General features: G+C 27.8%; 1 protein-coding gene across 1 annotated transcript; it reads right to left on the reverse strand.

Annotated features, from left to right (window-relative positions):
- Positions 1-6,103: 6,103 nt before the first annotated feature.
- LOC125811125 (MYB-like transcription factor EOBI) lies at positions 6,104-7,016 on the reverse strand. The gene is made up of 3 exons (XM_049490618.1): positions 6,869-7,016; positions 6,651-6,780; positions 6,104-6,554 (listed from the first exon to the last, which is right to left on the reverse strand). Exons 1-3 carry the CDS (start codon positions 7,014-7,016, stop codon positions 6,104-6,106), a joined length of 729 nt encoding a protein of 242 aa, XP_049346575.1.
- Between the last annotated feature and the right edge of the window lie 11,652 nt (positions 7,017-18,668).

The raw sequence follows: 18,668 nt of genomic DNA on the forward strand, positions 1-18,668 counted from the left end.
TATTTCTTGTCTTATGGATCTATAGATAGGGATGGCAATGGGGCTGTACAAGGCCGGGTGGCGGCGGGTTTTGTTGGATATGTAGCAAGAGTTAATGGGAAATGGAGGGAAGATGAAAATAGAGGAACTTGGAAAGTTGGGAACTTGAAAAGTACTCTTATGCTTTAGTGAAAAGGTATTTCTCTCATCGGTGGTGGAAAGAAAAATAGTAGAGTTTAAATATAGAAACACTCCTATTAATTGTTAAAAGGGTTGGAAAGAGGGACCCCCTTGTGCTGTTGTCGTTGTTGCTCGCTCGTCTTCGGTAAATGATCGAGAGATTATTTTTTGGACAAAGTTTGTTTTAATTATTTAGTTAATTAATTATTTAATTAATTAAATTAAATGGCCAAAACGCCAAAACGTTTCAATTAATTAGTTAATTAACCGAAACGTTTCGATTATTCAGTTAATTGACCGATCCGACTCGGATCCACGCTCGACCCATTTTCTTTAAATTCTTTCCCGTTTAATTTAAATTTTCCGCCGTTGAAAGTGACTGTTCTGAAAGGTTGCAACTTTCAGGAACAGTCATGACCGTTTGAAAGGTTGAAAACTTTCATGAATGGTCGTGGATTCTGAAAGGGTTGCAACCTTTCAGACCCAGTTCCTCTTGCCTATAAATACATTGATTCTTCAGATTTTTTCCTTACGAATTTTTTTGATTTTTCCTTCTTCTTCTACACAAAGTTTCTTCGTGTACTTTACTGTTGTTGAGTGGTTCGCTGACACCAGAATTTTGGGTATCAATACACTGGTGATTGAGATCATTCTATCCTGGGAGGACATATTCCAAATCAAACCTCAGATACTAGAGGGAAATAATTTCCTTAAGGGGACACTGTGCATTCAGTGGGCTTGATCTTTTCCGTTCTGTCTTTTTCCAGATTCTGGTATGTTTTACAGATTTTAGTTGTTCTGAATTAATTTATGTTCTTTTGTTCTTACTGGTTCATTAAAACATTGGTTACTTCGTGTTTCTACAAAGTTTTTTGGAATCAGTAATTCTGTTTTAAACACAGATTGGCAACATGTTTAGCTTAATCCGTAAAATTTTTAATTTGTTCCGCTCCGTTTCGTATAATATTTTTTTCATTTCCAACCCGCCCCGCATAAATTTGTCCGCATGAACCCGTCCCACATAATTTTTTTAATATTTTCTTTTTCTAGTTAAGTTTGATAGTAAAAATAAAATTCATAAAAATAAATTCATTTTTATTTAATTTTATTAATTTAATAGAGAATGACTTAAAAAATTATTTTTTAGAGATCAATTTGGAAACATGTAACAAATTGTATTATTTTTTATTGAACCATTTTCATTTACTATTTTGAACACTTTCGTATCTTTAAACAAATTGTATTACTAAATAATGATCTATCACTCTTAAAACATAAATGTAAAAAGTTAAAATTAAATTTAAACTCATATAAAATCACATATACCTGCAACCAGCCTTGCCCCTCATTAGTTTTGAAAAAAAACTCATTTCAATCCGCCCCACATCCCTCCCGCCCCGCACAGCCTTAAACTCATCCCGTCCCGCATAGCCTTAAACCCACCCACCCGCATCCTCCCCGGATTGCTATCCCTACCCATAGACTTAGTGCTTAATATATCAACAAATAGATATTTGGTCAATGAATTTTGATGTCTAAATTTCAAGAGATTTTTCTATTCAAATATTAAAGGGTTACGTTGAATTATTTTTTCCCCCAAATTAAACATGTTCGACATTCTGCAATTTGAATACATTAGGCAAGTAATTAATAATTCACACTTCTATGAAATTTTGTGACTCCAAAAAGAAGATTAAGGCTAATAATATCTCCAATACTTAACAAAAATGTATAAACATTCCTTAATACCTAATTATATATATGCATAACATGATTGGTATACTTTATTACTGAAAGTTAGATAAGGAAAAAAATTAAAGAGACTTAATATCATATATAGGGGTGTATATTTTTTTGGACATACGTGTCGTATCTTAATCTATATTACTCCTAGTAGATCATTTAAATTTTGGGAAATCGCCCAAGCCAAAAAGGTCTAAATATGCTATTGGATTATGTGTGCTATTTGTCAATAGTTGAGGAAAAATATGTTTTTCTGTTATAAAATTGATCCAAATATATCCTTGATCACTAAGGAAGGAAGCTTTCCAACACACCATCTTTTTCAATTAGAGAAAACACTTAAATTTGACATTAAGCAAGCTTTGTGGAATAATCTAAAATATTTGCTCCTCAACATAGAGAAATTATGCATTTCTTTTCCCAACTACCATCTAGCATTGCTCTAAATGAATAACCACTATAACAAATGATTTTTTCTGCTCTAAGAAAATGCCACTTGAAAACCACCGTTACTATAACACCCCTTCACTTCAACGACACATAAATATTCTACACAAAATCCGCACACCTTCATCTTTACTTTAAAAAATAATAATCATGTCACCATTCAACCTCTATTGTATGACCGACAATCTTCATCAATCAGTATAATTTAATTTTTATTTCTTTTTTGGAGTCCCAGGATAACCCGCAGTCGCTACAACCTCTGCCCTTCGGGTGAGTACTTTGTGCGCACCACTGTGTAATAGCCTGCAAACCACACAGAGAATGTAAACCTCACTAGGCAAGCCCTATGCGACAGGCTTGACTCAGGAGGCATTGAGGGGGGATCGATTTCAAGTCATCCGTGTGGATAATCACCCTCCAAACCAACTGAGCCATCCCGAAGGACATATAATTCAATCTTGATCGTCATAATATTACTGCAAAAAAAATAGTAGCTAAACACTATATATTTATTTATTTATTTTTAAAAAAGTATTAGGAGTTGATGTGGAGCTTTGGCATCACTACTGTTGGCCCGAGAAGGATTAGTGGTAAAATTGTGTTGATTGAGTTTTCCCCTATGAAAGAAGCGAAAGAATATATATATATAGTACGTATATAGGTGGTATAAGATTCTAGTAATTGATGGCTAACAAACACAAAGCTTTGGCATCACATGCTGTAAAACTTGGCTATATCTATATTTATTTTATTTTTTAAAAAAAAAGTGCATAAGTTTAATATGCAAATATATTTGGAATGACAGGTTTGGTGAAAAAACAACCTGTCAATAACTCTATTATGTGGAAAGCGACCAAAACCATACCAATATAATAAAATAATAATAATACATAAGACATATGGTTTGCATCTTTACTTGTCCCAACAGCAAATTAAATACATCACCCCAAGCAGTGATATATGCATGAAGATCTAATTATTAGGGGGAAAAAAAAAAACTAGTATTTTATATATTACAATTTTGTGAGCTTATATATCCACAGTAGAGTTACAAAATTCACGTAATCTTGAGTTTCACATATGAAAGTTGAAATTTTAAATTTTAAAATATATTAAAATATATAGTGGTTGATTCCTTTCAAGATAAGATCAAAAAATATCAGTAAACATTACTTTATGAAATCGATTCTTGCTATTAAACCACTCGCAGTGATAAGTCTTTTGGGCATATATCTTGAACAGCTTTCCTAAATTTATGAAAGGCACATAAAACTAATTTAAAATTTCCAATCTGATTTTGGAACATATATATTCCAGAAATCAAGCTTGATTTGACTCTTGTTTTCCTTAAATAACCATATATAATTATCACACTCACGTGACATTGTGGGAACTGCAATTTAGGACCACATAAAAATCAATAATTCAATACACAATTGAGAATACAATTTATGTCACAATTCATTAAACAATTGAGGACAAATATATAAACATAAGGATTAAATACAGATCTAGATGCGTCAAGTTATTTTTAAACAGGAGACGTCGGTTGAGATATTTTAAAGATTTGAGTTTGTCACTTAGACTACTTAATTGACATATAAATAATTACTAATTAATCAGCATAAACATAAAGTTAGTTCAATGACCCTATATATATATATATATAGACTATATCATAAATTTATCCACGTATGTCATTATGAGAGTCAAAGTCAACACACACGCTGCAAAATGGTAAGGATTATTGGTGCACGATGTAGTCAAAGTCAAAGTCATACAAAAATCTAAGACCCACCTTACATTTTAGGCCCTGCTTTATTGGCACTAAATACAGATGAATACAACCATTTTAATAAGGTAAAAAGGTTTGTATGTTCCTTAATTTTGCAATTTAGAATAGAAGTTGAAAAAGTGCCTTATATTATTTTTTGTATATATAAATCATTAAAATATATCCTTTTCATTAACAAAAGTGAAAAGATTAATTTTAAATTTATTTGTTGATTGTTGATTTTTTAGTAAAATAAAATTCACATAGGAGTATATTTTATACCTCTTACATGTGATTTTTCTTTACTTTTTTTAATTTAACAGCTAATTTGGATTTTTAGTATCTCACTAAGCAATCTATTTATTTATCATTATCTAAGTTTTTGCTCTTTTTTTTCTGTTTTATAGTGTGAAATATTAGGGGGGGAAAGTGTGAATGGATTAAAAGAGAAAGAGGTAAGAAAATTCCAAATTGTAATTTATTTGTGTGCCTATGGAGAAAATCAGGGCATGTTGAATTAAAAAGACATAAAAAATTTCAGCTGTAGAAATGATCAAATATACCTTTAAATTTTGGGATAATTTCAGAGATCTTCCTCAAGGTTTTGCTCTATAACACTCACCTCTCCCGTGGTTTACGATATTACGCCTACGTCCTTTATTTTGATTTTTTTAATCATTCTTTAACTCTATTTAAAATAAATATAAATTAATTATAACTTGACAAATTTATTCCTCTTTATAATAATATATTCATATTAATCCATATTATTAAAATCTGAATTATTTAATAAATATTTTTAAAATAAATCAATATGAAGAAATGTATATCTTTGTTTGGTAAAAAATAAAACATGTATATAAAATATATATTATAGGATTAATTTATTTGTGTTGATTTATTTTTAAAGTATTTAATAAATAAGTCATGTTTTAATGATATGCAATAATATAAAAAAGGACAAAATTGGCAAGTCATAATAGATTTATATTTATTTTAATTAGTAGATTTAAAAAATGATTTAAACAATCAAAATAAAAGAGATAAGCCTATATCGTAAACTACGAGGAAAGTGAGTGTTATAAAGCGAGAAAACTTATGAAATGTCTCTGAAATTATCACTTTAACTCTGTTAAGAGGGTCATCCGATATTCTCCTGCATATATTTTATTTAAATTTAAAATTTAAATCAACTTTTCACTTACATCAACCAAAAAGATATATATGGGTCATATTTATACGGTAGAACCCGTAAAAGTATATATGAACCATTTTAAAAAAAAAATATGTCATTTAACTTGACTTCAAATTATATTTACTCCCTTTAATTTTGGGTGTACACAAGTAGACACTTAAACTTGTAGAAAGTTGAACAAGTAGACACACATATTCTACATGTCATTTTTTGTCTTACGTGGTGTCCTAACTCATGTGTCTACTTGTTCAACTTTTATACAAGTTTAAGTGTCTACTTGTGCATACCCAAAATTTGAGGGCATAAATGTGAAATGAAGTCAAATTAAAGAGCAATTTATGTATTATGCCTAAATTAAACTACTGGAAACTTTTGCGTCCTTCCATTACTACGTAAAGAGTCCCACATCAGTCGGAATATATAAGTGTTCTCTTTAACATAATTCTTAAGCTAAATTTTGAGATTGAAATTAGTGATTCATTTCTTTATATATCATGATGATGTGTATGTGTATCTAACTAACTGATGTTAATTTATTCCAGTTCAAAGATCATAACTTAGGATTAAATTAAATCAAATGAGACACTCAGATTACATTCTCGAGAGCTATAAAAGAGGTTGATTTTGGATATTCATCAAATTAACTACAAATCATCTTACAGAACAAACCATAATTAATCACTTGTACTGCAACCAAATCTTTTTTTTTTTCCTTCTTCAAAATTAAAGACATACGTAGAACATACAGAGTCTGACTGATTAATCATGATCAGCGCCATTATTTCTCAGAAAATAAAACCTCCATTATATAAGTTAACTGCATAAGAACAATTAGCAGTAGCTGGTTGATTTTGAATTGCCACCGTGAACTCATCATCTATGTTCCATAATCCTCCCCATAATCCATCCATTGGAAAAGTCTCCGTCCATGTATACGATGTGTCTGAAGAAGTCGTCACTGCAGGTGGCAACTCCACAACCTGATCCTCATCATAATTATTAGTACTACTAATAAACATGTTATCGTCATCGCTCTTGATCATGATCACTTCTTCTGCTTCAGATGACATGATCTTTTTATCCGTCCTGGTGTAATTTTGTTGTGGATGGTTTCTCATCTGCCTCATAATTTTTTTCTTATCTTGCTTTACTACTTTCGTCTTGAAATGTGTTCTCCAGTAATTTTTTATCTCGTTATCTGTCCTTCCAGGCAAGTAACGTGCTATTGTTGACCATCTACACATTATCATATCAACGAATTAATTATTAAATGAACCAACAAGGCCAATTTAATTAAATATATAGCCTAGAATAAAGAATTGATGAACTTACTTGTTGCCCCACAAAGCATGTAATTCAATAATAATGCCTTCCTCTTGAGGTGTTATGTGACCTCTTTTAAGTCCAGGCCTCAAGTAGTTCACCCATCTTAGTCTACAACTCTTCCCAGTCCTGTTCAGTCCTGCATGAACGAAAATCCATATTTTGTTAATTAGAAACAACGTCTCAAAACATAAAAAGAAATAACGTTTAATATTTATAACTAATACCTGCACAACGAGATACAGAACTCCATCTCCCCTCACCATGCAAGTTAACATACTCAGAGAGAAGCTTATCCTCTTCAGGAGTCCAAGGTCCTTTCCTCCATCCTTGTTCATCAGAATTAGCTCCCCAACCCATCATTCCTCTAACCATTGTTTTTCTTCTTTTATTTTTTTTTGCTTAATGAAGTACTAATAAAATTTCTAAGTAACTTTCACTAAATCTTCTAATATGTTGTCTCCTGTTTGTATGACAGAGTTAGTCACAGGCTATTCTACCATATATATACTCTCATCACCCTGTCAATTTACCGTCTTTTTTAATGCATTAATCTGACCTCACTAACATTAAAGTAGTAGTGACACTGATTTCTCGCTCTATAATTAGAAACAATTTAACTTTAATATTAATAAAATGATTTTTGCTCAGATAAATAATATTTAAGATTTGTTTTAGATTTTAAATTTCAAAAGTTTTTCTTTTTGGTTAAATTTTGTGTTAAGTCAGATAAATATCATATAAATTGAAACGGAGAGAGTAACTCAGTTTCTGCTTTTTTTTATTACGAAATCATTCGTTACACCTTATGATATCTGCCATGTGTTATCCCATGGTGCACCTCACTTGATTCTTAACCTATTAGTGATCAACAAGTGTGCCTTGGAAATCTTAATTATTAGAACCGTACCAACAAAGGTAATTAAGCACAAATATTCCTTGATATATGATAAGTATATATTTGGATTTAGCATTAGCAATTCCGTAACAGAATTTAAATGCATGCATGCTTCAACTATACACGAAAATTAATTTATATACATCGATAGTATTATAAAAAAATTTAACATGTTGTAGTCGGTAGACTTGTAGCAAATGATAACGTGCTTTTTTTCATTACTATAATTAATATATGCTTACATGTAATTATTTATCAATAATCTAATTACATAGATTTTATTTTACGCTATCAGTATATAAAAATTAAACTCTTAATCATAGCCTAATGACCTCGGACTAAGCCGTGAAAATTTTGAAGTTAGTGCTTGGTTGTTGGCATGTCCCCTTGAAAATGGCTTATTAACCAATGTTTATGTAACAAATGTTGATGTGCGTAAGCCTTGGCCGTATATTTTAATCATAATTAATTAAGTACTAATAGTGCAGCTAGCAGCCTTAATTAATATTTTAAGCAGAGAAGATCGAAGCTTCTGGGGTTCTAATTTGGGGATAATGGCGCATTAGAATAAGTAAAAAAGGACAGGTTAATGAGTCATAGGATAGACACGTGGTCAACCTAAGATGTCAAGTAGCATTTCTAGTATTTTAAGGCATTGTTTAATTGGCTAAACACATTAGTTTAAGTAAGTAATGCCATATATAGGTAATGATGTGTATTATGCCACTAATTAATTAATTACCTATGCTTTTGTAAAAGATTGTGATCCAGCGATTGTTGAAGATTTTAGTTTGGATTTTATTGAGAGGGGGAAAAAGCTTGACTTGATAGTGATATAATTAATGAAAGATGAAAAGTTGGTGGTCATCTCCTCTCCTTTTCGCAAGTTCCCCTTCTAATGCAACTGCTTGGAAGCTGAAAACGCCTACGTGTATATCAGATGTATAATATGTGTTTGTGCGTAATTTTAGTACGTAACTAAAGTAAGTTTTTACACAATTTTAATGTAAATATGTGAGTGTGGATAAAAGTATTAGTAGGGCGGTTCATGGTTATGGTCAAAAAATCAAATCGAACCGCAGTTCGAACCAAATCGATTTTAAAAATTGATATTTGGTTTGGTTTGGTTTGGTTAGATTTGATTTTAAATTTTGAAAATCGATACGATTTGATTTGGTTTTGATTTTACTAAAAAACAACCGTAAAAATAACTAAATCGAACCGATAAATTAGATATATAAATTTTATAATTATTTATATATTATTCATAAATAAAATATAAATATTTTGTTAAATTTTAATTAACTGAAATCTTTAACTTTACTATTTTCTCAAGCCCAACACTTTAGTCCAATTATAACAATCCCAAGTCTATCAAAATTCATTTTAGTCTTTACCTACCTTGCAAACGAATAAATTAGTATTGCTTAATTAAACCAATAATAGTTTTTTTGTGGATTTCTCATGTACTAGGTGTTCGTGTCTATCAAGATAAGTACGTCCTGAAAAAAATTATTACTTTCAAACCGAATAAACCAGAAAAATTGAACCAAACCGACGGTTATTTTTTTCGTTTGGTTTGGTTTAAGAAATTTTAAAAACTGACTAGATTGGTTTGATTTTGGTTTTAATCAATAACCGAACCACATATACCCCTAAGTATTAGTGTATTACACAATGTTATATTAATTTATTATGCTTAACGATAAAATAAAATGAAAATGTATTTTAATTAGTTAATCATAATAAAAGGTACAACCATAAAAGAAGAATGTACAACACTATCTAAGCACATATCATCCAACACTTGTCATGTGCTAAGTAGTAGATATTTCCACTTATTATATATAGTAATATATATATATAGTAATATATAAAAAAAAATGGGCCCAAATGAGGTAGGTAATTAATTGTGTTAAATTGTTCAATAATATAAATTTTAAAGGTACAACCATAAAAGAAGAATGTACAACACTATCTAAGCACATATCATCCAACACTTGTCATGTGCTAAGTAGTAGATATTCCCACTTATTATATATAGTAATATATAGATATTACTATATATAAATGGGCCTAAATGAGGTAGGTAATTAATGGTGTTAAATTGTCCAATAATATAAATTTTAAAGGTACAACCATAAAAGAAGAATGTACAACACTATATAAGCACATATCATCCAACACTTGTCATGTGCTAAGTTGTTTTTTCTCAAAATCTAATTTACTTTCGTAAACTATGTGTCAGATCAAAATCAGATTAACAAATTCAAAAGGAATGAGTAATAAATAGCTCATACAATGACATATTTATTATTTAAAAGAAGTACTCCTTTTGGTTGAAAGCTAACAAGATAGTTACAATGTAACTAAATACTATAAAAATCTTTGCATTGTGTGTATATATATATATATATATATATAAATGGGCCCAAATGAGGTAGGTAATTAATGGTGTTAAATTGTCCATTAATATAAATTTTAAAGGTACAACCATAAAAGAATAATGTACAACACTATCTAAGCACATATCATCCAACACTTGTCATGTGCTAAGTAATTATATAACTAGGATCAATACATATGAAATATATGATTCTTATAATTTTGATAATGTATTGATATCCACCATGTCTAAAGTGTATTGAATTTTTAAATGTCGTTATTGAAATAATTTTAAATAATATTTAAATATAAATTAATTTAAAATAATTTTTTTATGATGTGTCGATTTCTAACATATTTTTTTATCTTTATAAAAATATTGTGCAAATTATGTTGGATTATTATTATTATTAGCATTATTATACTTTACGATCTAAATTTGATATACTTTTGTTAAATAAAGTGGTTCACATATATCTGTTGTTACACAAATAGTTCAGATAACTATTTCGCTTGATGGAAGTGAAAATATTGATTTTTCAGAATCTATTTATTTTATTTTTTTATTAAAACAAAACTCACATAGGGATATATGATTCATCTCATAAAGTTCAATGATAGTATATTTGATACTTCTCACAAGTGATTTTTTTTTACTTTTTTATTTAAACGCTTAATTTCAGTCTTAAATATCTTATTTGTGGATTTATTTGCTTATCATTATCTGAATATTTTATTTTTATTTAATTTCTTATTTTGAAAAGGATGTAAAATAAAAAGAAAGAGTGAGAATGGAATAAAAGAGAGAAAAGAAAAAAAAAACTAAAATTATTTTCTTTTGCGGTCATATTTGTAATTTTCTTGTAGTTGTGAAAAGATCGATACATTTATGATAGACTTTACAAGAAAATGAGTTTGAGTTAAAATTATTTTGAATTTAATTTTATGAGTAAGTTTATTTTGTAATGTAAATTTTAAATTTTATATTCTAAATTTTAAATTTTGTATTCTTTATAGATTTTTTATCAGAAAATTAAGGAAGAAAAAAAAAACTACATATGCATTGGCCTTTGACCATTTCGCAATATTTCTAAAAGAAATTAAAAGCCATGTATGTATGGAAGTTAGAGAAATTTAAAAATTAGTCAATTTACTATGTATTGGAAAACTTTCTCATTTATTGAAGCATAATTAATGAATAAATTAATAAGAAAAAAATAAATTTGACAAAGAAGGGTATAGTTATCAAAAAATAAATCAGTTTATAGTGTGAACATATAATTACTTAAATATTTAAAAGATATAAAAAAATATATAAAAGATCTGATTGACTCTTCAAATTTTACCGGTGACACATAAATTGGGACAAATGAAATAATATATATTATTTGAAAATTTCTTAGAAAGTACTATAAATTACAGTAATTAACAGCTAGAAATATTTCAAAGTCAAAAAATTGATTGAATCTCAAATTTTTTTTAGTACTACATAAATTAAGAAAGAAGAAATGACCTCTATTATTTGAAAATGGCGTAAAAGTATTACAAATCATACAATAAGAATTAACAATTTAAAATTTTAAAAGACTTTAATGCTTTATACTTATTCTATTTCCACTTTGGACAAAAATATCCTCCCAATATGCATATTTTTTTTAACAAAATGTGGGACCCATTATTGATGTATTGAAGGATGCTTTGGTAATTTTCCTATGATGAATTCGTTTTGTTTGTTGTTTAATTTTTTTAAAATAATTGTATAAAATATTATAAATCACAATAATTATTTACTTAAATATTCAAAAGATATAAAAATATGTAAAACATCTGATTAACTCTTCAAATTTTATCGGGGACACATAAATTGGACAAATGAAATAATATATATTATTTGAAAATTACTTAGAAAGTACAATAATTTACAGTAATTAATAATAGAATATTTTAAAGACAAAAAAAATTGATTGAATCTCGAAATTTTATTAGTACCACATAAATTGAGAAAGAATAAATAACCTTTATTATTTGAAAATTGCGTAAAAGATATTACAAATCATACAACAATAATTAGCAATTTAGATAATGATAAGGGGTAAACTATCCATTAATTTCATAAAGTGCACAAGTATTGTAGGACATTCCAAAATAGTATAATAGACAATAATTATTGGATGGATGGAGTAGGATTAAGTCTTTCTTTTAGTACTTTTCTCACATTAATTAATTTCTCTCCACATTCAATTAGTGAATCTTTAGTAGAATTAATTAGAATACTTTTTACTTAATACAATAAAAGTTCAAATAAGATTAACATAAAGAAAAATAAAAAAATCCTAAAAATCTATCAATATATTAAACAACATACAACATATATAACAAAAGTTCTAATAAGATTAACAAAAAGGAAAAATAAAATAAAATTCTTAAAAATCATCAAAAAAACTACATACAAAATAAAAAGAAAGTTATTCCAACAAAAGAATACATAAAGTTAAAATGAACTTTAAGAATTCTAGCATCTTAAGCATATTGAGGCAAACATTTTAATTTAATGTCATTTCTCTCCAAAGAAAGAAAGGCATTGAATATTTTAATTTAATGTAAAATTGAATTTTTTGGGGTTATGAATATAAAAGGTTTGAAAGTTATGAATATTGTTAATACTAATTAAAAGTATAATTTATGAAGATGAAGAAGTGTGAGTTATGAAAATAACTTTTAAAAATAATATAATTGAGAAAAATTCAAAAAAGGAGAAAAAAGAAAAATGACAATGAAGGTCACAGAGAGCGCCACATCACCGTTTAAGGTAGCTCTACTGATAATTGTGAAGAAAGCATATTAATGGATTAAAAATCAAAAAGAGGAAGTTAAACCCTAAAATATTATAAAGACATCTATAAAATTTGATTGAAGCTCAAAATCTATTAGTGCCATATAAATTAGGATAGAGGAAATAACATATATTATTTGAAATAACATGAATGTACTACAAATCAAAATTTGGCCATAATGACCCAAATATATGTTCACACTATAAACTGATTTATTTTTTGACAACTATCCCTTCTTTGTCAAATTTATTTTTTTCTTATTAATTTATTCATTAATTATGCTTCAATAAATGAGAAAGTTTTCCAATACATAGTAAATTGACTAGTTTTTAAATTTCTCTAACTTCCATACATACATGGCTTTTAATTTCTTTTAGAAATATTGCGAAATGGTCAAAGGCCAATGCACATGTAGTTTGTTTTTTCTTCCTTAATTTTCTGATAAAAAATCTATAAAGAATACAAAATTTAAATTGATAATTATAATACAAAATTTAAAATTTAGAATATAAAATTTAAAATTTACATTACAAAATAAATTTACTCATAAAATTAAATTCAAAATAATTTTAACTCAAACTCATTTTCTTGTAAAGTCTATCATAGATGTGTCGATCTTTTCACAACTACAAGAAAATTACAAATATGACCGCAAAAGAAAATATTTTTTGTTTTTTTTTCATTTCTCTCTTTTATTCCATTCTCACTCTTTCTTTTTATTTTACATCCTTTTCAAAATAAGAAATTAAATAAAAATAAAATATTCAGATAATGATAAGCAAATAAATCCACAAATAAGATATTTAAGACTGAAATTAAGTGTTTAAATAAAAAAGTAAAAAAAAAAATCACTTGTGAGAAGTATCAAATATATTATTGAACTTTATGAGATGAATCATATATCCCTATGTGAGTTTTGTTTTACTAAAAAATTAAAACAAATAGATTCTGAAAAATCGATATTTTCACTTCCATCAAGCGAAATAGTTATATGAACTATTTGTGTAACAATAGATATATGTGAACCACTTTATTTAACAAAAGTATATCAAATTTAGATCGTAAAGTATAATAATGCTAATAATAATAATAATCCAACATAATTTGCACAATATTTTTATAAAGATAAAAAAATATGTTAGAAATCGACACATCATAAAAAAATTATTTTAAATTAATTTATATTTAAATATTATTTAAAATTATTTCAATAACGACATTTAAAAATTCAATACACTTTAGACATGGTGGATATCAATACATTATCAAAATTATAAGAATCATATATTTCATATGTATTGATCCTAGTTATATAATTAATAGAAACCTCAGAGAATCATGTACCAGTGTTGTAGTTTCGCGCCCATGTTTTATGCCTATTTGATAACTTGAACATGATTACTTATATTTATTAAGTATTAATATAACCTCTAATTAAGTAATTTTATAATTGGTATATTAAATAAATTTAAATCATATGTTTAAATATTTTTAAAATAATTGTTTAAGTTATATCAAATCAATAGTTATACACAGAATATGTATTTGTAATCATTTGATTGTTTAAATTATATACTCTTTAACCTTGATAACTAAAGTTAATATAATTTTTTGATTTTATAATTTAAAAATATGCCTTAATAGAATTTATTGATTATTTAATTAAGAATAGGGCCTAACTATTTATAAACATACTAGACACAGGTGTCCATGCGTTGCACGGGCCCAATATTTTAGTATTTTTTTTATTTTAATTTATGTGATATAAGTAAAATTTAAAAAGATAATTAATTTTTAATATGATTTTTAGATATTTAAGTTGTTAATTACTTTTGTTTGCGCAAATTTAATGTGAAGAGGCCCATACTTAAAGCATTTTTTGTATCGATCATTGATTTTTTACTCAAAATAGTTATAAGATATAAATAAATATTATCGAAATTCAAAATAATATAGCAATAACTATAGAATATGAAATTAAAACTAAAAGTCATAGTTAAAACGGATTGCATAATTTCGAAGAAACTATACACTAATTAAATTAAAGTAGAACAAAAGAAATAATTATTTAATATTTTTTCTGAAGCACGCTGAAGCAGACACGTCGACGGACACGTGCTTGCTTCAGCGTGAAGTCTTGAAAATTAAAAGTCATAGCTAAAACGGATTTCATAATTTCGAAAAAAATTATACACTAGTTAAATTAAAGTAGAACAAAAGAAATAATTTTTTAAATATATTTTTTTTTGGAAAGTAAAACAAAAGAAATAAATTTATAAATTTTTTTGGAAAAAATTATACATTGATTAAATTAAAGTAGAACAAAAGAAATAAATTTTTAATTTTTTTTATCGACCTTATACCAAAAAATAGCAAAGAAAACTATCGACCTTATACCAATGGAGTACCATAGATTTGTAGTATGGCGTTAAGTAGCAAAAGGATAGATTGCCTCCTTTTCAATGTTCCTAGATTACCAGTTAGATAAAAAATATTTTTATTGGGTTTTTTATTTATATAGATATGAAATTAAGTGAATTTTTTAAACTCAAATAATGAGTTTTAAACAAATTTATTGAATTATGCTGAATAATGCTCACTAGCTCCGTCTTTGCTTTAAATTTCAATACGTATACAGTATATATTAGTAAAAAAAATTCTTTTAAATCTTATTTATAAATCATGCACGCCTTTTGAGTTTTGACACATTAGGATTTCTTTAGTACGTACGTAAGTTACACTAGTATTTTGATTTATATAAGGATGTCTATTAAAATGTAAAATTCAATTTACGTTTTGAGTGCATTAGAATAACTAAAGAAAAATATGCCCCAATGACTCATCAGATGGACAAGCAGTCAGCCTTTAGTAACCATAGCCAAGTAGCATTTTTAGTTTATTATATTGTGGCATTATTTAATTGGTAATTGAACTCAATATTTTAAGTATGTAATGCCATATATATAGGCAATGATGTGTACTTACTGTGCCATTAATTAATTATGTTAAAGAATGACAAAAGTCTCACATCGGCGGTTAATGAGATGAGTGGACTCCTTATAAGGCTTGGACAATCCTCCTCCCTTTGAGCTAGCTTTTGGGGTGTGAGTTAGGCCTAAGACCTAATTTAACATGGTATCAGAGCAGGATCCGTCTCACCCGATGTTGGGACCCCCAAAATCAAAAATTGTCCACGCACCAGATGGTAAGCACTGGGCATGAGGTGGGGTGTTAAAGAATGACAAAAGTCCCACATCGATGGTTAATGAGATGGGTGGACTTCTTATAAGGCTTGGGCAATCCTCCTCCCTTTGAGCTAGCTTTTGGGGTGTGAGTTAGGCCTAAGACCTAATCTAACATGGCATCAGAGCAGGCCCCGTCTCACCCGATGTTGGGGCCCCCAAAATCAAAAATTGCCCACGCACCAGATGGTAAGCACTGGGCATGAGGTGGGGTGTTAAAGAATGACAAAAGTCCCACATCGGTGGTTAATGAGATGAGTGGACTCCTTATAAGGCTTGAACAATCCTCCTCCCTTTGAGCTAACTTTTGGGGTGTGAGTTAGGCCTAAGACCTAATTTAACAAATTATGACTTAAAACATTTTTAAGATAACTATCCAACAACACATTTTATTTTAAGTTGTAATTAGCCCTTAGTATTTTCTGCCTTATTCTCTTATTATTCACTTTTAGCTCACGTTTTTGCATCAAGAAAAGAGTAAATAGCATATATAGTAATTCCCAAACTTTTTTTATATTTTATATCATTGGTTCAACTTTCTTGTGGTCCAAATTAATAAATTAGTATTAATCACTTAATTCACTATACGTGTGTGGTTAGTGAAATAAAGATGTCCCCTTTATCAGTGCATGGCAACTAAGAAGATGACTCTAGAGAATACTAGAACACACATTATTTCCGCTCGTTGCTTCAACCAATTTCAAATAAAAAAGGGAAAATAACCCGTTATGCTCTTCCCCCAAATAAATAAGTCTCTAAATAACATCTTACAGTATATATATTTTCTTCTTCTTTTTTCACCTTCCTTTTTTTTTTTTTTTGGGGGGGGGGGGGGAATTATGAAACAAGGTAAAAATGTTAATATATTTATGGTAAAAATCTATATTTTAAAAAAATTACAAAAAAATCACTATATGTTGTTTTTGTATAGCAGCCTCTTTCCCTTGCCTCTCCTCCCTCTCTCTCGCCCTCTCTACCTCTCTCTTGCCAATTAGAAGAAATTCATTCAATTGTATTATATATCAATTGTATTCAATCAAATATATGTGAGAATTTTGTATTTTATATAATTGTATTCGAAAAACTATATTTGTATTTTTTTCCAGTTGTATTTGTATTCATACGAAGACAATCAAATGTACTATTTATCAATTGTATCCAATCAAAGGCAGGTTGAATATAGTTATATTCGTTGTATTTTGAATACAAATGATACAAAATACAAAATAATTATGCATTAAATAAATACATAACACAATGTAAAATAAATACAATATACAATTCGCTCTCCTCCCTCTCTCGATCTCGCTCATCTCTCTCCTCCTAATATGTATTCATTTTTATACGAATAAGTTTATATTTGTATCTTTTCTCCCAAATCCGTGAGAAAATACACTGAATACAAATGTGTAGCAAATTAAAGTGTAACTGCGAATTATAATTTATGAAACTATAATTAAGGAGTTCTATTTAACGCCTAATGTTTGTTATTTTTAAAAGTTTTCCTTTTCTTTTCGTTTTTTTCTTTCTTAGCGGTTGAACACTCGCCGGGCCCAAGTACCAAGGCCCACCCTTACATGGGCTTTCGATAAATAAAGAGGTAAATCCATTTAACGAAAAAAAGATGTGCTAAATCATGAGACTAAGTGCACCAGTAACCTTTTCTGGGTGTTGTATAAAATATATCTATTATTTGTAAATGTATTTAAAATGTTGTCATATTACTTTATGTAACTATATATAAGAATAATATATACTATTACTATATAAGAAAGGAGAATAAGCACACATGTCAATGTACATGTTTCATAGCTATAATTTGCATATTTGTATAATTCGTAGGTTTGTATAAATGTCTTGTTTGTATAATTCGCAGGTACATTTGTATAATTGAGTTATTTTTGTATAAACTCGAAATAACAAATTTATACAAACTCAAACATTTGAACTTTAAACAGTTATGCAAATTATATTATACAAAAGTTATACAAAAATATTATACAAACATGCAAATTATACAAACTTGAAACCCCAATCCACGTAATTATCACTGAATGTTGTCGCGAGTGGTAATTAACTAAAACTATAGCTATGATGATTAATTAGCTAATATATATTTACATGACCATGTAATTTTCCCTTAATTTATTTAGTGCGCCTGAGTCTTGTACGAGATATACAAAAAGATATCTCTCCCATCTCTCTCAAAGTTTTAACCTCCTGTAGAACGCCAATTGTCCCGAAGGCAATAGGTAATTTAAGTGGGTAATTTTGAATATTTCAATAACAACATGGATATATTTGGTCCTATATTATGACTAGAAATAATTTAGTTAATAATCGAAAATAGAGATATACTTTGACTCTTTCGCTTTAATTTTTTAAAATTGAGAAAAATGAAAAATATCTTAACACAACACAAGAAGATTAGTATTTTAAGTGAATTAATTTGGAAGAAAATGATTTCAATTTTATTTATTTATTTCAAATTTAAAAGATAACAATCAACTTACAAAATTGTACAAAACTTTTGATTCCCTTAAACTAATGTTTTAACCACTGTATTTTTTTTTATGTACGCTTCTTGTATCTAGATTCTTACCAAGCTAACGTAATAAAGGATAATCATACCAAAAAAAATATAAGTAAAAAATGAAAAAAAAAATTC

The sequence above is a fragment of the Solanum verrucosum genome, unplaced genomic scaffold (assembly GCF_900185275.1).
Source record: "Solanum verrucosum unplaced genomic scaffold, falcon-dt-bn FXZP01000032.1, whole genome shotgun sequence".
NCBI lineage: Eukaryota > Viridiplantae > Streptophyta > Magnoliopsida > Solanales > Solanaceae > Solanum > Solanum verrucosum.